This window comes from Daucus carota, chromosome 7 (assembly GCF_001625215.2).
Source record: "Daucus carota subsp. sativus chromosome 7, DH1 v3.0, whole genome shotgun sequence".
NCBI classification, from domain to species: Eukaryota; Viridiplantae; Streptophyta; class Magnoliopsida; order Apiales; family Apiaceae; genus Daucus; species Daucus carota.
In genome coordinates, this window is record NC_030387.2 from 39387521 (window position 1) to 39411422 (window position 23902).

General features: G+C 35.3%; 3 protein-coding genes across 14 annotated transcripts; 1 reads left to right on the forward strand and 2 right to left on the reverse strand.

The window, feature by feature from the left end:
- Positions 1-521: 521 nt before the first annotated feature.
- LOC108196772 (uncharacterized) lies at positions 522-2706 on the reverse strand. Its single transcript, XM_017364208.2, has one exon. The coding sequence runs from the start codon at positions 2529-2531 to the stop codon at positions 711-713; it is 1821 nt and encodes a 606-aa protein (XP_017219697.1). The 5' UTR covers positions 2532-2706; the 3' UTR covers positions 522-710.
- Positions 2707-3149: 443 nt separating this feature from the next.
- LOC108196758 (diamine oxidase [copper-containing] 1, peroxisomal) lies at positions 3150-11366 on the reverse strand. Its single transcript, XM_017364191.2, has 12 exons — positions 10838-11366; positions 8697-8806; positions 8275-8580; positions 7464-7576; positions 7045-7375; positions 6746-6961; positions 6418-6654; positions 6092-6277; positions 5661-5801; positions 4570-4838; positions 4217-4298; positions 3150-3475 (listed from the first exon to the last, which is right to left on the reverse strand). Exons 1-12 carry the CDS (start codon positions 11019-11021, stop codon positions 3341-3343), a joined length of 2310 nt encoding a protein of 769 aa, XP_017219680.1. The 5' UTR covers positions 11022-11366; the 3' UTR covers positions 3150-3340.
- Positions 11367-16372: 5006 nt separating this feature from the next.
- Positions 16373-23610, forward strand: LOC108196555 (ferric reduction oxidase 8, mitochondrial). 12 transcript variants are annotated; one of them, XM_064081265.1, is made up of 13 exons: positions 16373-16837; positions 17243-17836; positions 17922-18136; positions 18226-18321; positions 19900-20143; positions 20559-20681; positions 20875-20968; positions 21044-21229; positions 21323-21560; positions 21643-21970; positions 22075-22333; positions 22442-23109; positions 23293-23610. In XM_064081265.1, exons 5-13 carry the CDS (start codon positions 20050-20052, stop codon positions 23475-23477), a joined length of 2175 nt encoding a protein of 724 aa, XP_063937335.1. In that variant the 5' UTR covers positions 16373-16837; positions 17243-17836; positions 17922-18136; positions 18226-18321; positions 19900-20049; the 3' UTR covers positions 23478-23610. The 12 variants fall into 12 exon arrangements, with proteins under 12 accessions (XP_063937335.1, XP_063937336.1, XP_017219373.1 ...); XM_064081266.1 differs by having other exon boundaries at positions 19912-20143; XM_017363884.2 differs by having other exon boundaries at positions 17922-18018.
- Positions 23611-23902: the final 292 nt, after the last annotated feature.

Genomic DNA, 23902 nt, shown 5'->3' on the forward strand with positions numbered 1-23902 from the left:
ATTGAGTTATGCGAATTTATTTTAATGATAGTCGAGTTGAGTTTGAATTTGAAATTTATGATTATTTATTAAATTTAGATTGAATCTTAAATTACTTTACTTGATTTAGAGAGTTCGCGAGTTTAATTGAAATATTATATATTTACATATTAGAAGTGTTTAGTATTGATAAATTGTATATGTTAATTTTACTTTTTACTTTGATTTAGAAAATAAATCGGGTGAAGTGGTAATATTGTGAAAGTGTTGACAGAAGAGTAAAGTGAGTTCGAGTCTCGATACCAATCTCAGGTGTTAATATTAAAAAAAAAAATGATCGGAAATCTGCAGTTTATATTTAAAATATTGAACAAGTATATTTCTTTTATATAGAAAGTCCTGATCTATTTATTTATTTCGACATAATCCACTGCCAAATCAAATCCAGTAGCAAAACGTCCTCTCTCGGGAAGAAATTGCACCAAATTTCCACAGAACCGAGTTTTCTAAAGAGGATGTTTTGCTACTGGGGAGAGCACAAATGAGAAACAAAAGAACTGCTGCTTTTAAACACACAATCAAACACAGGTACACACTCATCGGGGAACCCAGCATCCTATTCTGTGCGGGATGGACTGACCATTTTTATGAACAACATTCAAACGATGTCGAGAGCCTGCTAGAGACTATGCTAAACACATTGAAAATGAGGAAAAAATCCACAGAAAACATTACGGTACATAAGAGTGCTTATGGTGGGAATGAGCACCAGGCTGATAGAGAGTGAGATGGTCTACAGCTTTTGCGAACAGCTCCCTTAGTTCGGGATGGTGAGCCAACATAGACCGAGCTGCCCCCTCTATAACACTCAACGCTCTTGCTTGTTCAAGCGCAGGGCTGTTACTGACATGTATTGCAAGGCAGCACAATAATATGAATTCGTGCTTCTGTGACCGATCATTGCTCTTAAGCAAATTCATTAGGCGTGGCACCCCATTAGCCTCGATTATCGCCTTTGAATGCTCCACACAATTAAAATTATCTTGAGCTACAAATTTACAAAGAGCAATAGCAGCTTCAGTAGCCACATCAACACTCTTATGCCCAAGTTGGGTGACTAAAGGGCCAAGTATTCGAGTTTCTTTTGCAGGAAAGGTTCTCGCCAAGGACCCTATCGATTTTATAGTGGGAATCAACAAGTGTACACTATTCTCCTCATTAATTACTCTCAAGAGCTGTTCTAAAATCACTCGAGCAGCAGGGGAGTTGGGCTTAAAAGCCACTTGTCTCAGATCAGCATTGGCTTCAGCCACTGCAGCCAACTCCATCACTGTCATCAAACAGTTGAGTTGCAACTCCCCATGCTCCTTTTCAATGAGTTTCGCTAGACAAACTAAAGCTTTTGTCTCAGTAATTTTCCTACTATTGAACAAACTTCCCTGGGCTAACTTCCACAATGCCCCTGCACAACTAACTTTAAGCCTGTGTTTCATATCAGGTGACTCGGCTTCTCTCTCCTTGCGTCCACCTCTACTACTCCCATCAGAATACAATGACAATGACGACGAAGAATTTGAATGAAAAGTTTTCTTAGTAACTTCCTTATTTATCTGAACAAGTGAATGTATACTAGGCTTACCTGAGGGTGCCTTGGCTTCCTCCACAACAATATCCATTCCCAACAAAGTCACCAACGGCCTAGTCACATTCTCTCTTCCCAAGTCCTCCCGGACCCCTTCATCCAATTCCGCCATTCTAGCCACTAAATTCACCAACACAATCTGAACCCTCATCGGAGATTCCCCAATTGCTTTAACCACAATCGGAACTGCTGAAACCTCACCGGCAATTGCCTGAACCTTCTCCTGATCAGTCCCTAAGTTATAAAGAGCAGTAGCAGCCGCCATTTGAGCTTCAGCAGAAGCCCCATCTTTCAAAAGCTTAAGCAACGGCGCAACCCCACCTTCCTGCACTATAATTTTCATGTTCCGGTTATTGTCTCGAGCCAACGAAGCAAGCTCATTGGCGGCATCTACACGGTCCTTAAGCTGACCCATCTGAATAGTAGCTACATAAGACCAAACCCACGCGAGAATCGGGTCATTACTCGCAATTGGGGGAAGCGACAAATTCGTTCCAGATTCAGAATCATAAATGGAGATTAACCATTTGATATCTGCAATAGAAGACTCCAGAAGGTTCGAGACTTTACGAAAATCAGCGGTGGTGGTAATAGCAACGACCAAGCGGAGAACTCCACCATGCTTGCACTTGCGCACTAGTTTCAACGCACGGTCAAGGTTCATCGAACTGTCAGTAATGATACGGCGGAGGGGGCGTTCGTATAAGGACTGAGTAGAGGAGGTGAGTCGGACGACAGATCGGAGGAGGTGAGCGAGTTGGGTGGACTGTTTAGCGAGGTCAGAGCATTCGAGTTTGGACGACTCGGCTTCTTGGGCGAGTTTGATGACTCGTTCCGCGAGAAGGATTTGGTGGGAGAGCTCGTCTTGGATGCTATTCTCATCTTGATCAGTAGCAGCAGTAGCAGCCATTAGAGATGGAAAGAGAGAATGCTAGACTAGTTTAAAAAGGATCACGAGTGATGAAAAGTGCGTTCAGACAGACAAATGTTCTTGAGATTATTCTACTACAATAGAAAAGGGAACACTAGTGATATTATTATATTAGTATTATGCAGGGATAGTACTGAAATAATGTAAAGAAATGAAATTGGGAAAAGAGAGGGTAACGGTGGATATCACTTTTGTGGACCAGAACAACCGAGAAAAAGAGTACTGGTACAATAAATAATACTCCCTCTGTTTTTTTTTATATGACACTTTTGACTTGGGCACGTAACTTTAGGTGGGTTGACCGGATAGTAAAAAACATTATTTTTGATTGATTTTTTTTGTGAATTAAAATTTTGATTGTATATTTTTATTCAGAAAAAGAAAAATTCAAAAATAATATTTTTAACTATCCGGTCAAAGCACTTAAAAGTGTGTGCCAAAATGTCAAACGTCATATATTAAAAAACAGAGGGAGTAGTAAAATAATAAAGTATGAGAAGACCTTGACCTTTGAACTGGTATTTGCTACAAATGCTAGACTACTAGTAGTAGTAGACTCCGGTATGAATTTAAGTATTTTACCAGGAAACACGCAAATAAGAAATGAAGACATGTGGTGTTCAGAAAAAAAGAGTTATCAATCAACGTCAAAAGTTAATGTACAAAAGCGTCAAGGGAAGTTGACGGCGAGGACGTAATTGCTGATTAACCTTGTTTCATACAACTATTTAGAGATGTCTTTAGAAAGAATAGGAGTGGGGAAAACGCAGATGTGGTGATGGAAGGCATCAGAGCTTAGCCATTAGCCCGTCTGAGACTGATTTGGTGTCTCCGCTTTCTTTGGGATCACCGTCTTTCACGTCCAGCTCGCAGGCATTGGGCGGGACGTCTACAGCAGGTGAGCAGTTGAAGAATCCATGTGGCTGCACCCATAGACATCAGAAATCATGTTAATAATTGTTATCAGTAAATCTGAGTGTCGTCTAGTATAGTTAAAGCTTTGTTATATATAACACAATGGTTAGGAATTTTCCAAACACCACCGTATGCAACATGTCCACAAATTTGTTTGGAGAAATAGGCATATCTCAACTACTTGATACACAGACGCATCCTGACAGAAAGTTGAAAGCCTCTTCCTTGGGAGCTTGGTCGACCTTAAGCTAACTCATTTATGAACTCATCATTTTATCATGAATTAGAATCACTGTGAAGTTCTACATAGAGTAAATTATGGTATAAACCGTAACTGGAGTATCAAGCAGAACAAACACATGAAGCTAGAACAAAGGCCTCCCTGCAGTCAGCAGAGAGCCCATTTATACAGTATTATTACACTACTGTAGTACTATTGCTTGCCAACTTTGACGGACCAGTTGAGCAAATTCTAATTTAAACAACACCAATGATTGTAGCAGATCGTATTCATCAAATTGAAATATCTTTTCCCAGAGGTACCATATTGGCTCACCTAAATGCATGCAGCATATTTTTAATTTTTTACTCCTACTGCATGGCGAGTACTCGAGAGGAAATAACTAAAGAGTAATATTGTTGAAAGATGACTTAAATTTTTGCCCATCTCATACTCATACTGTCACCCCAGAGTCCCAGACCAGTAGAATTGTTGAACATATACTGTATAGGGGTTTGCCAACATGTACCTGGAGCATAAAACCGATGCGTTCTACAGGCATGACAGGCCAATCTTCCAAACGAGGAACATGTGTTATACCAAAAACATACCTGCATTTTACGGAAACAAGTATACATGATCAAACTCTATTTCTTTCAATAGGAAAACATAAGAAACAAGTTCATCTGAAAAATTGTATTCTTCATCTTACATTTACTTTGTAGTATTAACTCGCAAAGTGTTGATCCAACATCATTTCTACTCTTATTTAAAGAAGAAAAATCCACAATACAAGAGTTCAAATATAATCTTGTGCCCAAGGTTGGATGAAGAGAGACAAATCATTTGTGAATAATTATGAAAACTAATGTAAAAGCTTACCAAAGAACTATATTTGTTTCCTCTAGGGACCTGTCCTGCTTAACCCATGAAGCTAAACCTTCACCAACTCGTGGATTCTGGTTAGGAAACTCTCCTCCTGGAAAATTCTCATCCTGTGCATAGGGTGTAACCCAGAGATTGTGCTTCAAGAAACTAGCTCTTCTCAAAAACTTGGCCTCCGGACCAGCCAAAGGCAGACAGTTGGAACCAGGTACCAGCTTGTAGCCTGTCAGCTGTCCCGTCCTATTCACTGTTCTTGTGTTTCTAACCTAAAGAAAAAAAGTGATATTCCATAATTGTGTTAAACATTAAAAATAAGGATGACAATCATTATAAATCTTGATTTATACAATTAATGCCTAGTAGAAGGAAAAGTCAAGAAAGGTGTGAACAAGCAGATAAATATGAAAATAACATTTACCTGCCCACATATATATACATATCCATATTAACCATAAGACTGTTACCAGTGTATAACTAACTATAGTGAGATCCAGTACAGTAATCTACGTCGGTAAATCTTGTGAGAGAGAACCAAATCACAATTGGTATGAAGAGTTTATCGGTTTGGGCGTGGATGTTTTTATTTGGACAGGGGCTACTGGATTTATCTCTATGAACGCGTAAACAAGTACACAAAGAGACACGGAATGAATGGAACTCAGAATTATAAAAAAGGAACACAAAGAGACAATGGATCAGGCTAGAGCTAAATGAAGACTTCCACATACAGCTTATAACTACACCCAGAAAGTCACAGAGATACAAAATCAAATGCTATTACTTTGCAGCCTTCTGTTAAAAGAAAGGGGGGAGAAGGAAAGGGATGAAGAAGAAATGAGAAATTTATCTACTATAAGATTTATACACAAATAAAATGCAGAAAAGCTTTGAGCTAATGTAATAAAGCGATGTTGGTAGAAAAAGGATCGTATCTCACTGAAAAATCTTTCAAGATTGCAATATAACCATACCTCCTTTTTTTAATAGAACATAATGATACCTCTTTAATGGAGCAGAAAAGAACACAGTCGAGGTATAAAAGCTTTCAATAAATTACCGGTTAGTACAAGGCTCATCGTTGTACTTACAATCCAATGACGGGCAGCTGGAAAGTTACAATCACGCATCGCTTGCAATTCAGATTTTAGTAACGTTTCTTCAGTGTAGAATGCATTGTTATGTACATTGTCGTTCCCGGGTTCTTCGACTTTGACATCAACCTCAACAACCTGAAAAACCATACATTTTAAAAGAAATTTGTAAGTGAACATCCATGAAATATACAGTGATCTTGGTTGGAAAAGTCTCATTTCATTCTCTTAGGTATAGCTTTGTGTCACAAGACTATGGAACAATGTTAGGCCCGGTATCATTCCCTAGATTATTATTTGAGACAGCGACAGGAGCATACATATAAGAAGTTGTTTGCTATTACTGTGGAACTACAAGGGAAGAAATTGTTGCTACCTCTTGTATTTCATCATGCAAATATCTTAAGATTAAAGTTGACTGCATATACCTGATTGTATGCTTCCCCAGGCTTGCAATCAACAGCCATATCCATACGAGCTATAAAGAAATGTTGATGAACAGGTGCATACAGTCCTGGTGCAATTGTTGTACCATATTTTCGAGACTCTCCAGGCTGCAATGCTCCTAAGCTGAGGATGCCAGTAAGTTTCACTTCAGCCTCAATTTTTCCATCCTACAGTAAAGAATTTAAGTAGGGATTATAATCAAGTGTAAGAGACTGTGAACAGCCAGCTACTTGATCATGTGAACAAAAAAGACCTACACATAATTAAATCTATGAGGAAGTTTTTTAACTAATGAGCATCAACTTGCCTGATAGAAGTGCCAGTAAAAACCATATTCGTAATTAGCCACAGTACATATAAAAGAAACTGTGAGTCGCCTAGATCTTCGCACTTCTGCTAAGCCTGTTCTCCAATCCTGGTGCTTCCAGAGAATCCCATGATCCTCTTCATGAAGACATACACAATTTTCTATTGTTTCAACGCCCCCGGTGAAATTTGTAAAATGTGCATCGAAGTACTTAATATAGCCCAGACAATCACATCCCTGCCAAAGAATTTGTATGACACCAGCAGGTCATGAATTAGTAAGGGAACACTATAACGTTTCCATCTGATGTATGCAGAGAGTGACAAACCTTCTTAAGAGAGTGAGCATTCTTTCCAAGGCCATCTTCCCCAGCATCAAATGCATTTTTCCTGTAATGGGGGTCATTTGGATCTCCATAGGGGACAACCATCTCAACAAAACTTAATCTATGAGCTATGGGTCTTCGGCCTCTACTACCATCAACGTATGCAATAGAGTGTATAACCAGGCCTTCCCTTGGAGTGAAACCAATTCGGAAATTCCACTGCCAAGTTATAACTGTTAAATATGCTGTCCTTCATGCAAGGATAATGCTGGAAAAGCTTATTGATGATAGACAGATAATACCTTTTGCCATTCTACATAGTGTCCACTAACTCGAAAGCTTGGACCCTCAGGCTGAACAATCTGTAATGGCTTTACATCACTTCGATCAACCCCTCCCCTTGTTTCACCAGGAGTATAGTTTCTTAATGGATCAGCTGGAGGTAATGGGACAAGTTTACGATCTTCAAATTCTATCACAACCATGTTCTGCATATCAACAAGTAGATATATGCCTTCAACTGGGCGTGCATAACCATTTTCCATTGGACAATCGCTTTCTGTTCTACAGAAAATAAGCGGCTTAGCGAGTCTACGGTTAGGAGCATCAGTGTCACTATAGTAACCAACACACCTGTTGAGATTTTAAGTACTCAGTCAAGCACAAAATATATAAGATAACACTTGAGGGCATCAAGTACTAATGTAGAAATTATACTAACCAAGCATCCACCATCACAAGATCCATATCCTCAATACCACGCTTCTTCATAGCTTCACGGAAAGGAGGATACTCTTTTACAACTGCTTCACACTCAGCATATTCCATGGCATCCTACAACAGTCGAAAAAGAGGCGTGCAAGTGTTATTAAATAGTTCAGCGGCCTATACTGCAAAAAAGAAAACACATATGTTTCCAGAAGAAAGAATCCAAATCTATTATGCTCACTTCAGTCCTTGTTTTCAATAATGGCATCTTTGAGCCCATTGTGTTTTCCATTTTCTTTTTTACATCTTGTTATCATTTGGGTCAGGTTAAACTCCGATAAGATGAAGGTTGGATACAAAAGTAGAGTACAAATTTCTTGTTAGGCATGTAATGCTGATTGCTCTATTTACAATTTTACATGCCCCACCCAGATTACAAAATCAAGCAAGTTTGCTTGTAGGATTGGCCTATGCAGAACTACACCTAGCACTGCATACTTTTGTTATGCAGTGGTGCAAACGAATCAGAACAGTGATATATCAAAGACTTGAGACTTTCACCAGATACACCCAAACAAATTAAGGTGCATCTACTAAACTTAACAGCATTATATTACCAATGATCAATTTTTGTTTGATGTACTTAATTGCACTAGTACAATTACTGAGCAATCATAAATTTATTATATAATCTCAATATATTTTTATTCCTATCAGAAACAGTATTTATTAAAGAGAAATTTCGGGTGTTTGAATTAGAATAGGTTGTTTATAATACTATTAAAGAAGAATGCTATATAGACAAGCACTTGATAAGAAATTACCATTGGTGGCTGTACATCAGGAACAACTTGTGAGGAAATCACTTTCCCCCTGTGATGTCCACCTCTAGTTGCTGCATGTACTTCTGACAGTTCTACTATCCATATGCTTGTTTCATTTGACTTCTTGTTGTAAACCACAAGTCTGGCTCGCCTTGGAGGTAGTTTACTAGGAATTACAGCTCCACCTTTAGTTCTCGGCAGCAATGAGGGTTGAAAGGGAGGGAAGAAGTACGCATCTGCCAATGCAACAATATTTTTACTTGGTTCTGACAGAACAACCTCAACAAACCGCATGCCATCTCTGACCTGAAGCAGATAAATAAGAGTTATAGTCGCTGGAATTTTACCAGTAAGGTGTTTTACTCCCAACATATACCAACAATGCATATATAAGAGCTCCTAAAGTAATGAGACTATGACACCTCAGGAGTAGCTCCAGCTGCTCTGACAGTTGCTACGGCCACTGAGATCTCAGCTGAAGATAAAGGGTCTAAAGGATGGCTACTTTGAGCCCTTAGCATTATCTGGATTCCTATACAAGCAAGAAATGGATTTAGCAATTCAGTAGAAATAGTTTGCCTATAATTACTCGCATAGACTACTCCCTCAAAAACTTCAAGAAGAATTTTGACTTAAGAACTTCGAAACAATTTAAAATAAAGCATTTAAATATTTCGGAATAAATATCTAAAATGCATCAAAACTAGCTAAATATTCACTTATATTGTCTTAATTACATATGCTGAGGGAGTACATCTTCTACAGAGAATATCCTTCTTAACACACCAGGCACTCTAGAATCCTCCTAATAAAAGACAAAATAACAGCCACTAAGAAATGACAATAAATTTGTAAGGAAAGAACAAGGACAACTTATGTAAAACAGAATAAACCTAGAAATCAGAATCGTATGCATACATGTGCACAGGAAATACTGGAGATACTATAAGTAGAAGATGCGTGGACTGGAATGCTAGCAGTTTATAATTTTGTACCTTGGTCGACAATCAATTTATCTAAGGAATACATAAACTGAATCAGAACCTCCCTTTCTGTTTCTTAGCATAAAATCTTGAATTAGTCCAATAATAAGGAGTGTCATATATAGTCTTTTGCTGCATAATGTCAAAATATATCAAACTCCAGCCTGCAAGGATTACTGTGAATTATCTGATGTGTTCTACTTTCTCCTACTGTTTGCTTCTCTGTAGTTATGTAATATGAGGTGTGACATGGAATTTCTTCTTCTTTTTTTATTATATACGATAGAAATTCTAATCTCAGATAATGATATGGAATTCTCCACATGCATTGCAGTATAAGTGTCAAAAGAAAAATGTTCAGTAATGGATTTAGAAAGGTATTAGCTTAAATGCCAAATGCTAACTATGTATTTGTTTAATGTTCTTAATAAAATTTTCGATATTTGCACAATCTGTTTTCTGTTGTAGATAGGTTGGTTGTGCATAACCTTACAGAAAAAAAACCAGTAGCCGATATATCAAAAAACTATTCAATTCTAGTTGTTTTAACTTCGTTTAGCAATGACAGAACAACCTACACATAGTAAAAACCGAAGTGTTTATTGAGACCTCTGCAAGTACTTAATTGCAATACATTTGATCAATATACAATAAATTAATTTCTTTGTTTTGAAACTTATAGTTAAATCCTGGAATGTTACCAAGATTGATAGATGTAAAATTAGTGCAGACACATTTCTGAGAACCAGATAAATACTTACAAATTAACAATCAATTACAACAAAAATTAAGAATTAAGAAATGAACTAATTCATATATACAGTTTGATCACTAAAACCTAATTCAGTTGTTCAAGATCCTAAATCTCAGACACTTTTTCAGCAGCATATATAGACATTTTGATTTTGGTATAAAAAGCAATGGCATACATGTATACATGATTTACTCCACAAGTTGAGTGATGGCATAAAGGTAGCAATAGTAATCATCTTATCCTCGTTCGATCAAAATCTATTCACATGTTTGAAATACATACACATTTGAGTATATCAGAAAACAGTGACATACAAAGTCAATTCTTAATTTCTACTCTACTCCATCCACTTCATTACTTACAACTAAAACTCTAGAGTGAATGTATTAAAAAATTATTTAAAGCAAATAATCTACATCCAACTAGCAATTATACATGAACTAAAATCGACATGCTTATATTAGTACCTCTATTAATATCAAGCATCACAATGCATTTAAACTTTCACTTGAACTTCGAGTATATTTCAGTACGTCACTAAGAATAAAATCCTGGCAGTTTTCAAAGAATGAAACATCGAGACTAGTGCAGATACATTTCTTCGTCAAACAAACGCCAATTAACGATCAATTATATAAACATAATTCACATAGAGACAGACTCATCTATACCTAATTTAATCGTTCATGATCCAAAATCTCGGTCATATTTCAGTATAAGTAACAGTAACATACTTGTGCATACATACATTCAGAGCGAGCGAGAGAGGGAGAGAGAGAGAGAGAGAGAGAGAGAGAGAGAGAGAGAGAGAGAGAGAGAGAGAGACCTTTAGTAGAAGCAGTAGAACTAGCGGAAGAATCAGGACGAATCAAGGAAGCAATGGCGGAAGCTTTGATCGGGCGATCATCGGAGGACGAAACAATCCACTCCGGCGCAACTTCAGCGCGGCGAGAAACGACGGGAGAGTCATCGGAACTTGAAAACGACGGCGTTTTCTTAATTGAGGCCATTGTAAGGGGTTCGCAAGCTCACCAAATCCACCGTAGTAATGCCTGGAACAACTTGCTGACATACAGCAGTTATATTTATGTATAGCTCACCACTCTCTCTCACTCTCTCTCTCTGCACTGCTATTCTTTCCGTGTATAAAAGTAAAAAGAGGCTTCTGGGAGGTTATAGAAAGAGAAATGCATATAGTGCGTGACTGTGTGTATATATAGAAAGAGATGCAGAGAGGCAACTTGAGGGGGAAAGGAAAGGAAATGGAGTTGTAACTCTTACCACGTGATGCTCTGTTAATTTCTCTACAGTAACTTTCTTTTACTGTTTGGTGATGGACCAATGGAAAGGGAAAACGAGAATTATTTTATCTTATTTTTTGTTATGGTTTATATACATGTGGATGAATTTTATATAATCTTAGTTGAATATTATCGGAATTTTAAGCATGATTTAAAATTTTTGATTGAATATCACCCGATTTTATGGGATAATTTAATATTTTAATTGAATACTCCAATATCCTAATATATATTTTATAAATTACGAATAGGATACATCCGAATTTCATAAATGAAAAAAATAAATTAAAATCTCAATTAAATGCGCTGGAGTGAGCGAGATAATTTGAGTATATAAAAATGCTCATGCTTGATGAATTTTGAAGCGATGGCGACGATGATAGCTGCGTCAACTTATTTCATTCAAACAGAAGTTAGGAAAAAATTTCATATTTATGTATTGATTTAGGGTATTTAGGATATGTTTCAATTTTACTATATCGGACAAAAAATATTACTAATACTTCAAATGAAACATTTAGTTACTATTTTTTAAACGCTTTCTTTGGTTGTTTTTTGTGTTTGTCCATGTTAAATGCGAAATTTTATAAATTTGACTCATTTTTATTAGTTTACTATCTTAATAATGGTGGACCTCATATACAATCATCATATCAATCAAAATCTTCCAACTTTATAAAATTAAGCGCTTAACATTTGAAGCTTAGCGTGCGAAGCTGGGAACACACAGACAAAACTTTTTCTAAATTGACAAGTTATAAAAGTCATTTAACGCAACTTCGAGTACCAAAACAAGTGATATGTTACCGATGTTTGATATACTTACGCTTGTTTATCATCTGAAGGAGGAAAAAAGGACTTGTGGGTACGATGATGGAGAACTAAAATTTGATAACTTTTCGGATGGCCAATCGGAATCGGATAAGTTGAGTGAAGTGAAAGCTGATATGCGCATCTGCTTTTTGTAATAGAACAACAGCATTAAGGTGTAGTATTTGATAAGACCAGAATCATAAGTTATTCTACTACTAATTTATAATACTCCCTCCGTCTCTTTATTCTTTTCTCGTTTCATATGTCGGGACTGTTCATAACATGAGATAAATTACTAATTTACGTCTAATCTATAAGACTAAATATAGTCGTGAGTGATCTTGTTGGATTCGTATTCACGAGTACTTTAATACAATGAAGTTTTTATATTTAATACCAATACGAAATTAAAGATATTAATGATCAAAATTGTGTATTGGCAAACGCGCTGAAGAGAAACAGGAAAAGTAATAAGAGACGGAGGGAGTATAAAATATCTGAATATTTTACTGTTATTTCATGCGAGGCAATGAGTCATGGGTTCTTGAACTACATGATCAATCTCTATCCACAGGCTTTAACAACCAAGAAAATCACATTGTTGTGTTTGTATTATATGTAGAGCTGGGTCCTTAATCATGATTAATGCCTAACCATATTTTATACCTACTAGCTGTTGAATAATGCACGGCCCTGGTACCGGTTTGAGCAAGTTTAAAATTATAAATTACTCTATGATTTATAGCAATTTAATATAATAAATATTAATTTAAATTATTTATTTGAATACTTTTATATTATACACTTATAAGTTATAATAATTATAATAATAAAGTTGTAACTTAAATTATTTATTTTAGTGTTTAAATTGATTTTTATTAAAAAAATCACACAAAAATAAGTTGATTAGAAAAACACATCTCCCAATTTTTGATTTTAAGTAAGTATGTGACTGACTTACAAAAAAGTATGTGACTTATTTACAACTTGATTCCTGACTCACTAAACAAACATACGTTTTTTTAGTACAAAATCGAAAATGACTTAAAATTCGATTATATATCTCGTGGAAAACAAGTTCTTCTAGGTGCGAAATCGAGAAAGTTAATCGAGGCTGAAATCATATTCAATTAAGAAAATTAAAAAAATATACTTTGAGTATCCGTCCAATTTTTTCATATAAATTTTAGCTAGTTTAAACTAATCAACAAAAATTTAATCATTTTAAATTTTAATGTTGAAGTATTTAAATTTCTGATTCCTCATTTAGATCTGGAATTTTACATAATAATGAAATGAAATTTTATACTTTACAAACAGTATTATTTAAAGTGTGCTAGTATTATTATATACAGCCACTTGCGAAGGACAAGTAGCTGTACTTATAATTGACGTACCAATTGTTCGACTGTTCTGTATAGTGCAGGGTCCCATTTCCATCTGCATATGGCTGGATCGATCTTCGTGTATAATTCGAGTTTTATATTCAGCAAACATGGGGCGTCTACGCTCACAATATAAAGATGTTTTCTTCGCCGTTCTATGTTCAGCAGTCAGCACCACGTAATGTTAATACGGCACGTTTTATTGTCTATTTTGTACTCCCTCTGTCCCTCTCATTTTTTTTACAGTTATTATTTTGGGATGTCCCTCTCATTTCTTTACGTTACTATAAATAGTAAGTTTTTCTCATCATTACACCCACTATCTTCCCCCACTATCTCATATTTAACAATAAAAATTATTATTACACCCACTACTTTCCACCACTATCTCAAATCTATTACTATTAAATATTGATGGGTCCCACCACTTTACCCACTTTTCATCTAACTTTACTCATTTTTCATACATTGTCTTGGTCTCCGTGTCCCCCTCCAATGTAAACAATTGAGGCCCTCCTCAATTGATATGAAATTAAAATACAAACTTTAGTCTAATAAAATGCATAAACTTGAATCGAAATCGAAGTCCTGGATCACTGAATTGATATGACTTGTAGAGTTGTAGTTGGTATTGACAAGATAAGTAACTAAACAACAAACCAACAAGTATAAATTAAAAAATTAATATATTTATATAAAATTAATATTATATATATATATATAATATTAAATATTTATATTGTATATATATAAATATGCGGTTCGGTTTTATAACGGGTTGGTTTAATATAAAACCGAAACCAACCCACAAACCACAGTTTTTTAAATTAGTCGAACCGAAACCGTAAACCTCATTTCGGTTTCGGTTTGGATCGGATTAACATCGGATTGGTTTATGCGGATTTTGCGGTTTAAACCGGACCGTGATCACCCCTAATTGAGGGGGACGGAGGGAGTATTGGAAATGGAATCACACGAAAATCACCCAAATATACACTTTTGTGCAAACCGGTCGCAAAAGTTTAAAAAATTACTCAGTGCTTCTTCGGTAGTAATCCCATCGCCCAACCAATTATATATATTGGGTCGAGAATAATTTCAAAATATAATTTATATACACTTGTTAAATAAGGAAAGAGTTGGATGCGATAAAAAAAAAAGAGTATATTGCATTTTGTAATTCTAAACTTTGACTTAACAAATCAGACCCCACATTTTGAAACGTGATAGTTTGTAACCCTAAATTTCATTTAGCTTTCAGTTAGTAATCCTGACCGGCTGACCCACACATCTGTTAAAAACAGTCGTTAATAGGATTGAGCATTCGGTCGGTTTGGTCCAGAATCGGACCGAACCCAAAAAACTGAGAACCGAATTAGCATTTTTTTCCGGACCGTACCGGACCGAAGTTATGTTATGGATCGAACCGAAATAATTCGGTTTGGTTCGATTCTTCCTCAAAGAACCGACTTTTTCTACAAATAAAATGAAACAGAAAGTCTTACAAATTTAAACATCCAGACTATCCAGTTCAAACACCAAACAAACTGAAGGCTATGATTGATTGTAGTTTAGAAACAAAAGTTTAAAATAAACAAAGATTAATGCTGGTTTGTTGATGTGCAGGGCTGCAGGCGCAACAACAAGTTAAGATTGAGGGGAGAAGATTTATTAATGAACCTTGGATATTTGATTTCTTAAACTCGAATCTTTGATTCTGAAAGTAGAGAATAGAAAGTGAATCTCCGATTCTTGAAGTGAATTAGAGATGTGTGATGCTTAGATTTGTGATTAGGGATTAGTTGCGAATCTATGATACTAGGGTTTATGTGCGAGTAGTGACTAGTGCGGTTGAATGCTCTGAAGTCTGAACTGAACCACGGGAGACAATACGCATGCAAGTATTAACATATATTACATATATTTATTATATTAATAAAAAAGTTTGGTCTATTCGGTTAAGAATCGAATTTTTTTGGAAAGAACCGGACCGAACAGAAATTTAATTCGGTCCGGACCGAAGAACCGAACAGACCGAAATTTCAAAAAAACTGGAACCGGAACGGCTGGAATTTATACGGTTCGGTTTTTCGGTTTCCGTTCGGTTCTGCTCACCCCTAGCCATTAATTTTAACTGTGTTAAGAGGTAACCGTATGTATATTAATTTCTAAAAGCCCCTTTGCCCCCTCAAAGTTTATGTATTGTATTTTGAAATTATTTCCGAACACACAAAACGATGTAAAAAAAATAAAATAATTTTTAAAACATGTATTTAGATTTAGAATCTGAATTTTTTTTTATATAAACAATGTAACTTATTTTAAAATTTTAAAATAAATACATATTTCAAAAATCATTTTAATTTTTTTACATCGTTGTATGTGTTCTGAACTAATTTCAAAACATAATACTACATAAATTTTGAGGGGTCACACGGGGTAAAGTAGCTGTTAAAAATTAATATACACACTGTTACTTATCAAACAGTCAAAAATAACCGTTGTTTTTAATGGATGTATGGGCTAGGGTTACAAACTAAAAATTAAATAAAATTTAGGATTATAAACTATCACGATTCAAAATGTGGGAATCGATTTGCTCATAAGTCAAAGTCTGAAGTTACAAAATACTACAATATACTCGATAAAGGAATTGTAATTACAAGGCACTCTCAAAAGTGCAGCAGCCGAGTTGGCCTGTTAATCGTTACGGGCTGGTACTTCTACTGTTCTACAGGCCCATATCCTTTCACGGGGTACTGTCAATTCGCATCTCTTTAATTATCTGTTTAGAAATTCTCCATAGCATGCTAACGAAAACACATGGACCTAACTGCTGCTGATGTGTGTATTATAGTATCAATTATCAAGCTACTTTTGCATTGCTAATAGGGTTTGTAAATTTTATGCTGCATAGGGTTGTATATACCGAACCTGACTCGAAACCGTAATCCTTATGAAATTTGAAATTCGAAAGTGATCAGAAAATTACTTGAAAATTGACAGATTAATCCGAAATTAGAATTTTGTTTCTAAAAATTTAGATCATCAATTTATTCAATATTAAGTGATTTTAACTTCACTCAAAGTAGACCCACGCCGACACGAACACGACATGTTGTCACTTCTGATGATGCATGAATTTTGTTATATTTACTTTACAAACACACACTAGACATTACTCTATGTAATTTGCCCTAATTTTATGCCGTATGTGTATTTTTGTGATTGATTGTATATGTGGAGAACACCGTTTATCTTCTTCTTGCAGGGAAAGTGTGATGATGAGTCAAAAGAGGTTTCGAAGAATTTCAATCATGAGGAATTGTGAGTTTTATTTCAGTGTTATTATCTATGTAATATTGTTATGATTAATTTTTTTGCGGTAAGAACTTCGAGACTTTCAATTCTGAAATGGCCAAAAGCGTTGGATGTGATCTCGTACTTCTCGATTTTATTGTGTTTATTGCATAAATATATTTTTGTTGAATTACATATCGGTTTTTCTAACGTGTTTACGGGTACACACTAATAATCAATTTTTGGTTGATTGCAAATTTATATAGGTTCCAGTTTCATTAATCATACACAAAAAACTGCACCAATCAAAATCTTCTCATTACACATTTATAGAGCATCCCCTTGCTCTTCAGTTCTCTCCCTTAAAACATAGTGATGAGGTAAATGTTGCTTGGACTGTTTCGAAAATTGATGATCTGAACTGCATTGCAGGTACAATGGGTGGTCTTTACGAAGCCACATATAGAGGAGTTGTGAGAGTGACTGTTGTTGATTTCGATCAACAGACTAAGATTCAGGGAAATGGCCGTTTTGTCATATGCAAAAAGAAACGAGTTTCTGTACTCTTGAAATGTGCCCACATCTTAGGTGATTCCGAGTTTCTTCTGATTTCAAAACTTTCAAGGCTGAGGTATGGCATATTAATAAAGGCATGGATTTATGTGTGTTGATAGTCAAAGATTATTTGGGTTCGAATGTCGTGCATTTGAAGACATGGTGTGATAAAATTAACTTCATGGAGGATGTATATAGCATATCATGTCCACGGTATAAAATGAATGTTGAAAAATCCGTTCTTAGTAGGAATTCATCCTAGGAACTTAGATGGGATATTCCTTCAAATCAAATGCATGGAAACAATTGGGGGAGAGTTCTTCCGGTGCTCCAATTTTGAGCATGAAAGGGAACACAATTGGAATGTACGTTGTGTCAACTTCTGACTCTGATTCTTTGAATGTTAAGCATTGGGCTTTACGATTGAATTTGGTTAGGGACTGTCTGGAGAAGATTTTTGAGGTGCCAGCGGTAAAGTAAATTATTAAGAAACAATAAATTTATTTAAGCATTCCCTTTTGTTTGTTTTTTTCCCCCTCTAAAACAAGTTTTACAGAACTGGAAGGGAAGGCATAGCTTGAAAGTTGGAAAACATGTTATGGAGTTGCTTGAAAGACATAAAAGCTAAGAGAAGGGCAAGAATTAGGGGGAAGGTAAGCAACAAGAAACTATCTCATATTATTTTTAGGCTGCTGATGTGAATTTCAGAGTATCGCCCATAGGATGGTTAAGAATAGACATGCAAGCATCGACTGAGAACAATCTATGATGGTTTGTTTTGAGTTAATAAGCATTGTGGATTTGTGGCTTCAGTGCAGAGCTACGCCTCGTATTTTGTATAATGCTGTTGTGAATTACAGGAATCCATACTCCAGAGGAGCTCTGCAGAGCAGCAAAGTGGTTCTGCTACTGGGGAAGATTCTTTAAACCAGCCAGTCAAGAAAGTGAGGGGTCTGGTATGTGTTTCTTCCACTTTTCTCTTGGTATATAATTTTTCTCTTGGTTAAGAAAGTATAATTTAGTCAATTTAAGATTATTATAAGTGTAAGATCTATGTCAGCTCTGTTGAATTTGCAGACTCGGGTTTTCAGCAGCTGGTCAGTTTAATTTATCAATCACAAGACTTTGTGCTAAAATATTTAGTGTATTTTGTTCACTTATAGAATGAAGTGGAAGAATAGTATTAGAATAGTTATATATGAAAACATGTTATATATTTAAAGTAATGTAATATGTGAATATGTTATCTGTTCAAAACAGAATTTTTGAATATATTTTATTATTTTTGGTCAATAATCCTTTAATTGTGTAATTATTGCCATTATATTCTTCTCTTCTGAACAGTTTGAATTTCCTGCCTCTCTGTTTTCATCAAATCATTTTAAAATAAATACTTTCATCTTATATTTTTCGTACATCTAATCATCATGGATCAAAATTATTTATTTAAAATCTATTCATCTTATATTCTCTACTACAGTTTATCATAACATATCATAATCATTTCTTTAAAATCATTTGGTCTTATTTTTTTTCGTATATTATTCTTCATGAAAGAGTTGTATTCGATTAAAATTTTAATAGATTTTAACTGAATATAAAATAACAAAAAAAAAAGATTTAACATCGACATAAGACACATAAGAAAAGATATTGTCGTGGATAAACATATACTTACCTCCCTTACTCATTTTTATATAGTTTTTTTTTGCATTGCTCGACTTCGATAAACTACAGTTCTATTACTTAATTTTTTTAAAATTTCTCTTGGCTGAACTTTCTTGTACTCTTCAATCAGAATCTCTATCCATGCATTCTTTGGTGTAATATTACTAAGCACTATCTAATTGCTTATCAATAACAGAAAATGATAGAAAATGATGAAGGATAGTTGTGATGATAGATACATAACCAGAGAGCAACAGATCATCCACCATATGTGTTGATCAAGACAGGCACTACCATAAGCATATCTTGATGAGGATCTCAAGTGACTATACTATCCAGAATAGAGACCGAGACTTGACACAACTAATTTGGTGTTCAAATTTTGTCTAAATCTCGAATAGAGCATCAAGACCTACAAAGCAGTCTAGACTCTAGAGACCCTTTAGCTCTTGATCCTAATAGGAAAACATATACTTGGTCTAATTTGCACTCGATTTTTGTCTGCCATCTTGGTGATATAATCTATAAGGCGAACAAAGGCATGACTTTCGATGAAAGATTATGTTTTATTGGTTTGTTTTTTAATAGCTAGATTTGCGTAAAAAATCAAGATATCTTGGCACATTACAGTTCAGACCACAATTTCTTTAGTGAAGACACTGCAGTACTGCACTGCTGTGGCACATTACAGTTCAGATTCAGAAGCCCATTTTACGAAATGATTCACTTGATAATCTATTGATTCTCAGGACCACCTGTCCACTTTGATGAAATAAGTGTACCTTGATCATTTGTTTCAGTCAGTTGCTAAATTGCTATGCATCATTATAGATCACTAACTTCAGTCAGTTATTTCATTTTACAAGATATGTTTTCAGTGCAAGTGTGCAGCTCCCACTTAATTTCACCCCAGAGTCAAGTGGAGTAGCATCAAACATGAAAATGTCGATATTGGCCCGGATTTTCAAGAAAAAAGGAGCCATATCCAACTTTTCCAAGAGGTTTGCAGTGCTGAGATGCTCCAGTCTTCCCACCAAAAAACAATACTTAAGCGTAGGATGGACCGGGAATCCATTACTCTATCGTGGAGACGTGGACCAATTATAAGAGGTATATGATGATTAAGTAGAAAGCTAAATCTTATAATTATATCCATTAAGTAACAGCTGATAGTTTGACACTATCTAACAGTAACAGAATTAGCATCATGTATGCATCATCTTTTAAAATAATTTGCTTAAAAGTATTAGTCACAGTGAAAGCTGAGTTTTGACTTTTGATGTCATATTCCACAATCTTTATTCTCACTGGAACCACCTTTTTAACTTTAATGTGGGAGTACAATGTATATTGTTGGAAATTGCTTATAAATGTGAATGAAAGCAACTAATAAATGTTACAGATATCTTTTGTCAATCTCTATCTCTATATAAAGAATAATTGCACATTGTGTAAAACTAAAAGCTTCCTTCTTAGCATCTAACATAAGCAAGCATGGCTAAAGCCTCTATTCTGATTCTTAAAGTAGTGATGATTTTGATATCAATGGGATGGATATCTGTTTGGCTTCTTAAGCCAACACAGCTCTGGACAAGGAAATGGAAAGCAGCTGAAAAGTGTGCGTCAACAACAGTTTTCGGATATAATGGTACTATCTTAGTTTTAATCAAAGTTTTCATGAAGGTCTCGAGCAGACTTAAAATTTCTTTCTCTAGATTATACATGGCTTAATCAAGTATCAGTAATTTTAACTTAGGTTGAAGTTAGTACTGCATTAAAAACAAATGATTGCTCTCTAATGGCAATATTTAATTATTAATCTCATAGTAGCTACTTTTCAGGTCTTGATTTTGCTGTCTACACATTCCCTCTTATCCTTGTGGCTATATTGGGACTCGTTTATATAAAACTGAAACCAGATGAAGCAAGAAACAGGTACAATATTATTTCTTTTGTTATTAAAAGGTAGTCAGCTTAGGCACTGTACTAATATTTCTGTTGGAATGACAGGCGGGGGAAAAGTTCAACCTCAGCGCTTTCAAATCCGCTTATTGTTAACAGTTATGTAGGTGTTTTAACTGGCATAGAAATCCTAGCCATTCTCCTGTTTTTCCTCTTTCTGGCATGGACTTTCTATGCTCATATCTCTACTGATTTTAAGAAGATGACGCCAAATAAGTTATTTAAACTGAATAAGTAAGTGTATCCAGTTTGCTTCTAAACGAGATGTTGATATATTTTAGAGGCTGAGAAAATACAATTTGAATGATGTTTTTAGCTGTTCTGCAGATGGCAATTTAAGCTTTTTAGGATGGCAACACGAAGTGGTTTGCTGGCAGAAGCGTGCTTAGCTCTCCTACTTTTGCCTATCTTGAGGGGATTGACAATTACTAGGCTGCTTGGTATCCACTTTGAAGCAAGTGTAAGATACCATATCTGGCTTGCGACTTCAATGATAGTTTTTGCTGCACTTCATGGTGGAGGCACTTTATTCATCTGGGGCGAGAAAAAACATATTTCAGATGAGGTATATCTAGTCCCTTCCGCCATCTTGATATTACAAAGTACTGAAACGAAAATTTTCATTCTTTTAATCATTGCGAATACAGATATGGAAGTGGCAGAAAAAAGGGAGAATATACCTTGCTGGAGAGATTGCTTTTGTTACAGCACTTGTAATCTGGATAACATCACTTCCGCAAGTGAGAAGAAGGCGATTTGAAATATTCTACTACACACATCATCTATACATAGTCTTTTTAATATTCTTCTTGTTTCATACTGGTGACCGCCACTTCTATATGGTTTTTCCTGGTGTTTTCCTCTTTGGCATAGACAAGCTACTTAGGATGATGCAGTCGAGACCAATAAGTTGCATCCTCTCTGCTAAAGTCTTCCCAAGCAAAGCGGTAGAGCTCATTCTCCCCAAAGATCCAAGTATGTTTCAAGTTTTCTTGCATCATTAAAAAAGATCAGATAGGGAAAAAAAAAAAACTTTAGAGCATGACCAACAAAGTCTGTGGTTTTTTAATTAATTTCAGGGCTGAAGTATACTCCTACAAGTATAATATTCATGAAAATACCAATCATATCCAAGTTTCAATGGCACCCCTTCAGCATAACTTCTAGCTCCAAGGTCGATGATAGCACCATGTCTGTAATAATCAAATGTGAGGGATGGTGGACAAACTCTCTCTATAACATAATATGTGCTCAGCTCGACTTAGATGCTAATATTAAACCGTGCATTCCTGTTGCAATTGAAGGGCCTTATGGACCTCCATCACCAAACTTTTTAAGGTAATAAATTATGGTCAGTGTCCTACAGTCTTCATTTAATATATTTTCACTTTATAGTTTAATAGTAATAGACATTAAAAATAGTAATAATCTGTTAACCTTTTGCAGATATGATAGTATGCTCCTGATCGCGGGTGGCATTGGAATAACACCATTTCTGAGCATGTTGCAGGGTATTGCTTCAATTCAGAATAGTGGGAGCAACAAATTCCCTTCCAGAGTAAAACTTATTTACGTCATCAAGAAGTGCCAAGATATTTGCTTATTAACTCCAGTATGCCCGCTACTCATGGAACAAAATATTGATCAGCTGCACTTAAATCTAGAAGTATTTGTAACCCAAGAAGCACATTCTGACGCAACAGTTAGAGAACTACTGACTGAATTTTCTCAAGTGCGAATAGTTAACTTTGATAGCAAATGTTCGAGAGATGCAGCATATGGGCCGGACAGAATAATATGGATGGCTGTGATAACTGCTTCTTCATCCATTCTGTTTATCGTGTTCCTAACCTTTTTCAACCAAATATATCTCAATCCAGATCAAAAATCATCAGAAGCGAAGAAGCCATCCACGGTGACAGATCTCTTACTTATATGTTCTTTCATCCTATCGATCACTTGCAGCATCTTAGCGTCTTTAGTCGTGAGAATGAAAACGCTGAAGAAAGAACCGACACCTTTTTCTGTCAAGCAAGGCACAAAACATTCATCTGAAGCATCTACAGAACCTGAGGAACATAAAATTCATTTCACAGGAAGGCCTAGCTTTCAAGGTAAAATTATTCTTACACATGACCTGATCATATAAACATAATACTATTAAAATTCATCTAGCTAGATACTAGGAATCTGTCATTCATGGATTTCTCTGACTTTTAACATATGCTTAAAATTTCTTAAAATTATGTGGAAGTTCGGAACATGAATGGCCTGACATGTATCACTGAATTTAACAGAGATATTCGACAAGTATTCAGAAGATACAAGGGGATCCTCTGTGGGGGTCTTTGTGTGTGGATCAGAATCAATGAAGGAGTCTGTGGCTTCTTGCTGCATGCTAAACTCGCAAGATTTCATGAAGTGTGCTGCTCAAAAGAGAAAACCATTCTTCAGTTTCCACTCTCTCAATTTTACACTTTAGTCTCAGGCTCAGGCACTTTATAGTTTATATCTTTGTACCTTTTATTTTATCAATGCAATATTAGTTACTCAAAAACAATACCAGTCAAAATATTGATACACATTTATATAGATTTTCTTGAAATTTAGAAGTACTCGAATGGCATGTCTCATAAAACGAATATGCACATAGTTCATAAGTTTAAAATTTTAATTATTTTGCTTTAGTAATAATTTATTAAAATTGATTGGAACCAGTTTTTTCAGGAAAAGTCAAAAGTTAAATCGAATTCTAATATCTGACTTGAAAAGTAATATTCAGATTCGAATATGTTTATTTTAGATTTTTGAATGCAGAATACTGGACAAAAATTAATAGACATGAATACATGATCGCACAAACAAAATTTATATTTGCTATAAATTAGACAAAAATATTAACTAAAA

Excerpts from the sequence above, each read along its gene's own strand:
- LOC108196772 (XM_017364208.2), bottom strand. The coding sequence starts at position 2,531 with ATGGCTGCTACTGCTGCTACTGATCAAGATGAGAATAGCATCCAAGAC.
- LOC108196758 (XM_017364191.2), bottom strand. The coding sequence starts at position 11,021 with ATGGCCTCAATTAAGAAAACGCCGTCGTTTTCAAGTTCCGATGACTCT. Across the intron at positions 8,807-10,837 it reads TTCTACTGCTTCTACTAAAG|GAATCCAGATAATGCTAAGG; the intron begins GTCTCTCTCTCT and ends TTGCTTGTATAG. Across the intron at positions 3,476-4,216 it reads GCATCGGTTTTATGCTCCAG|CCACATGGATTCTTCAACTG; the intron begins GTACATGTTGGC and ends CTATGGGTGCAG.
- LOC108196555 (XM_064081263.1), top strand. The coding sequence starts at position 20,050 with ATGCTCCAGTCTTCCCACCAAAAAACAATACTTAAGCGTAGGATGGAC. Across the intron at positions 21,561-21,642 it reads AAAAACATATTTCAGATGAG|ATATGGAAGTGGCAGAAAAA; the intron begins GTATATCTAGTC and ends TTGCGAATACAG. Across the intron at positions 22,334-22,441 it reads CCATCACCAAACTTTTTAAG|ATATGATAGTATGCTCCTGA; the intron begins GTAATAAATTAT and ends AACCTTTTGCAG.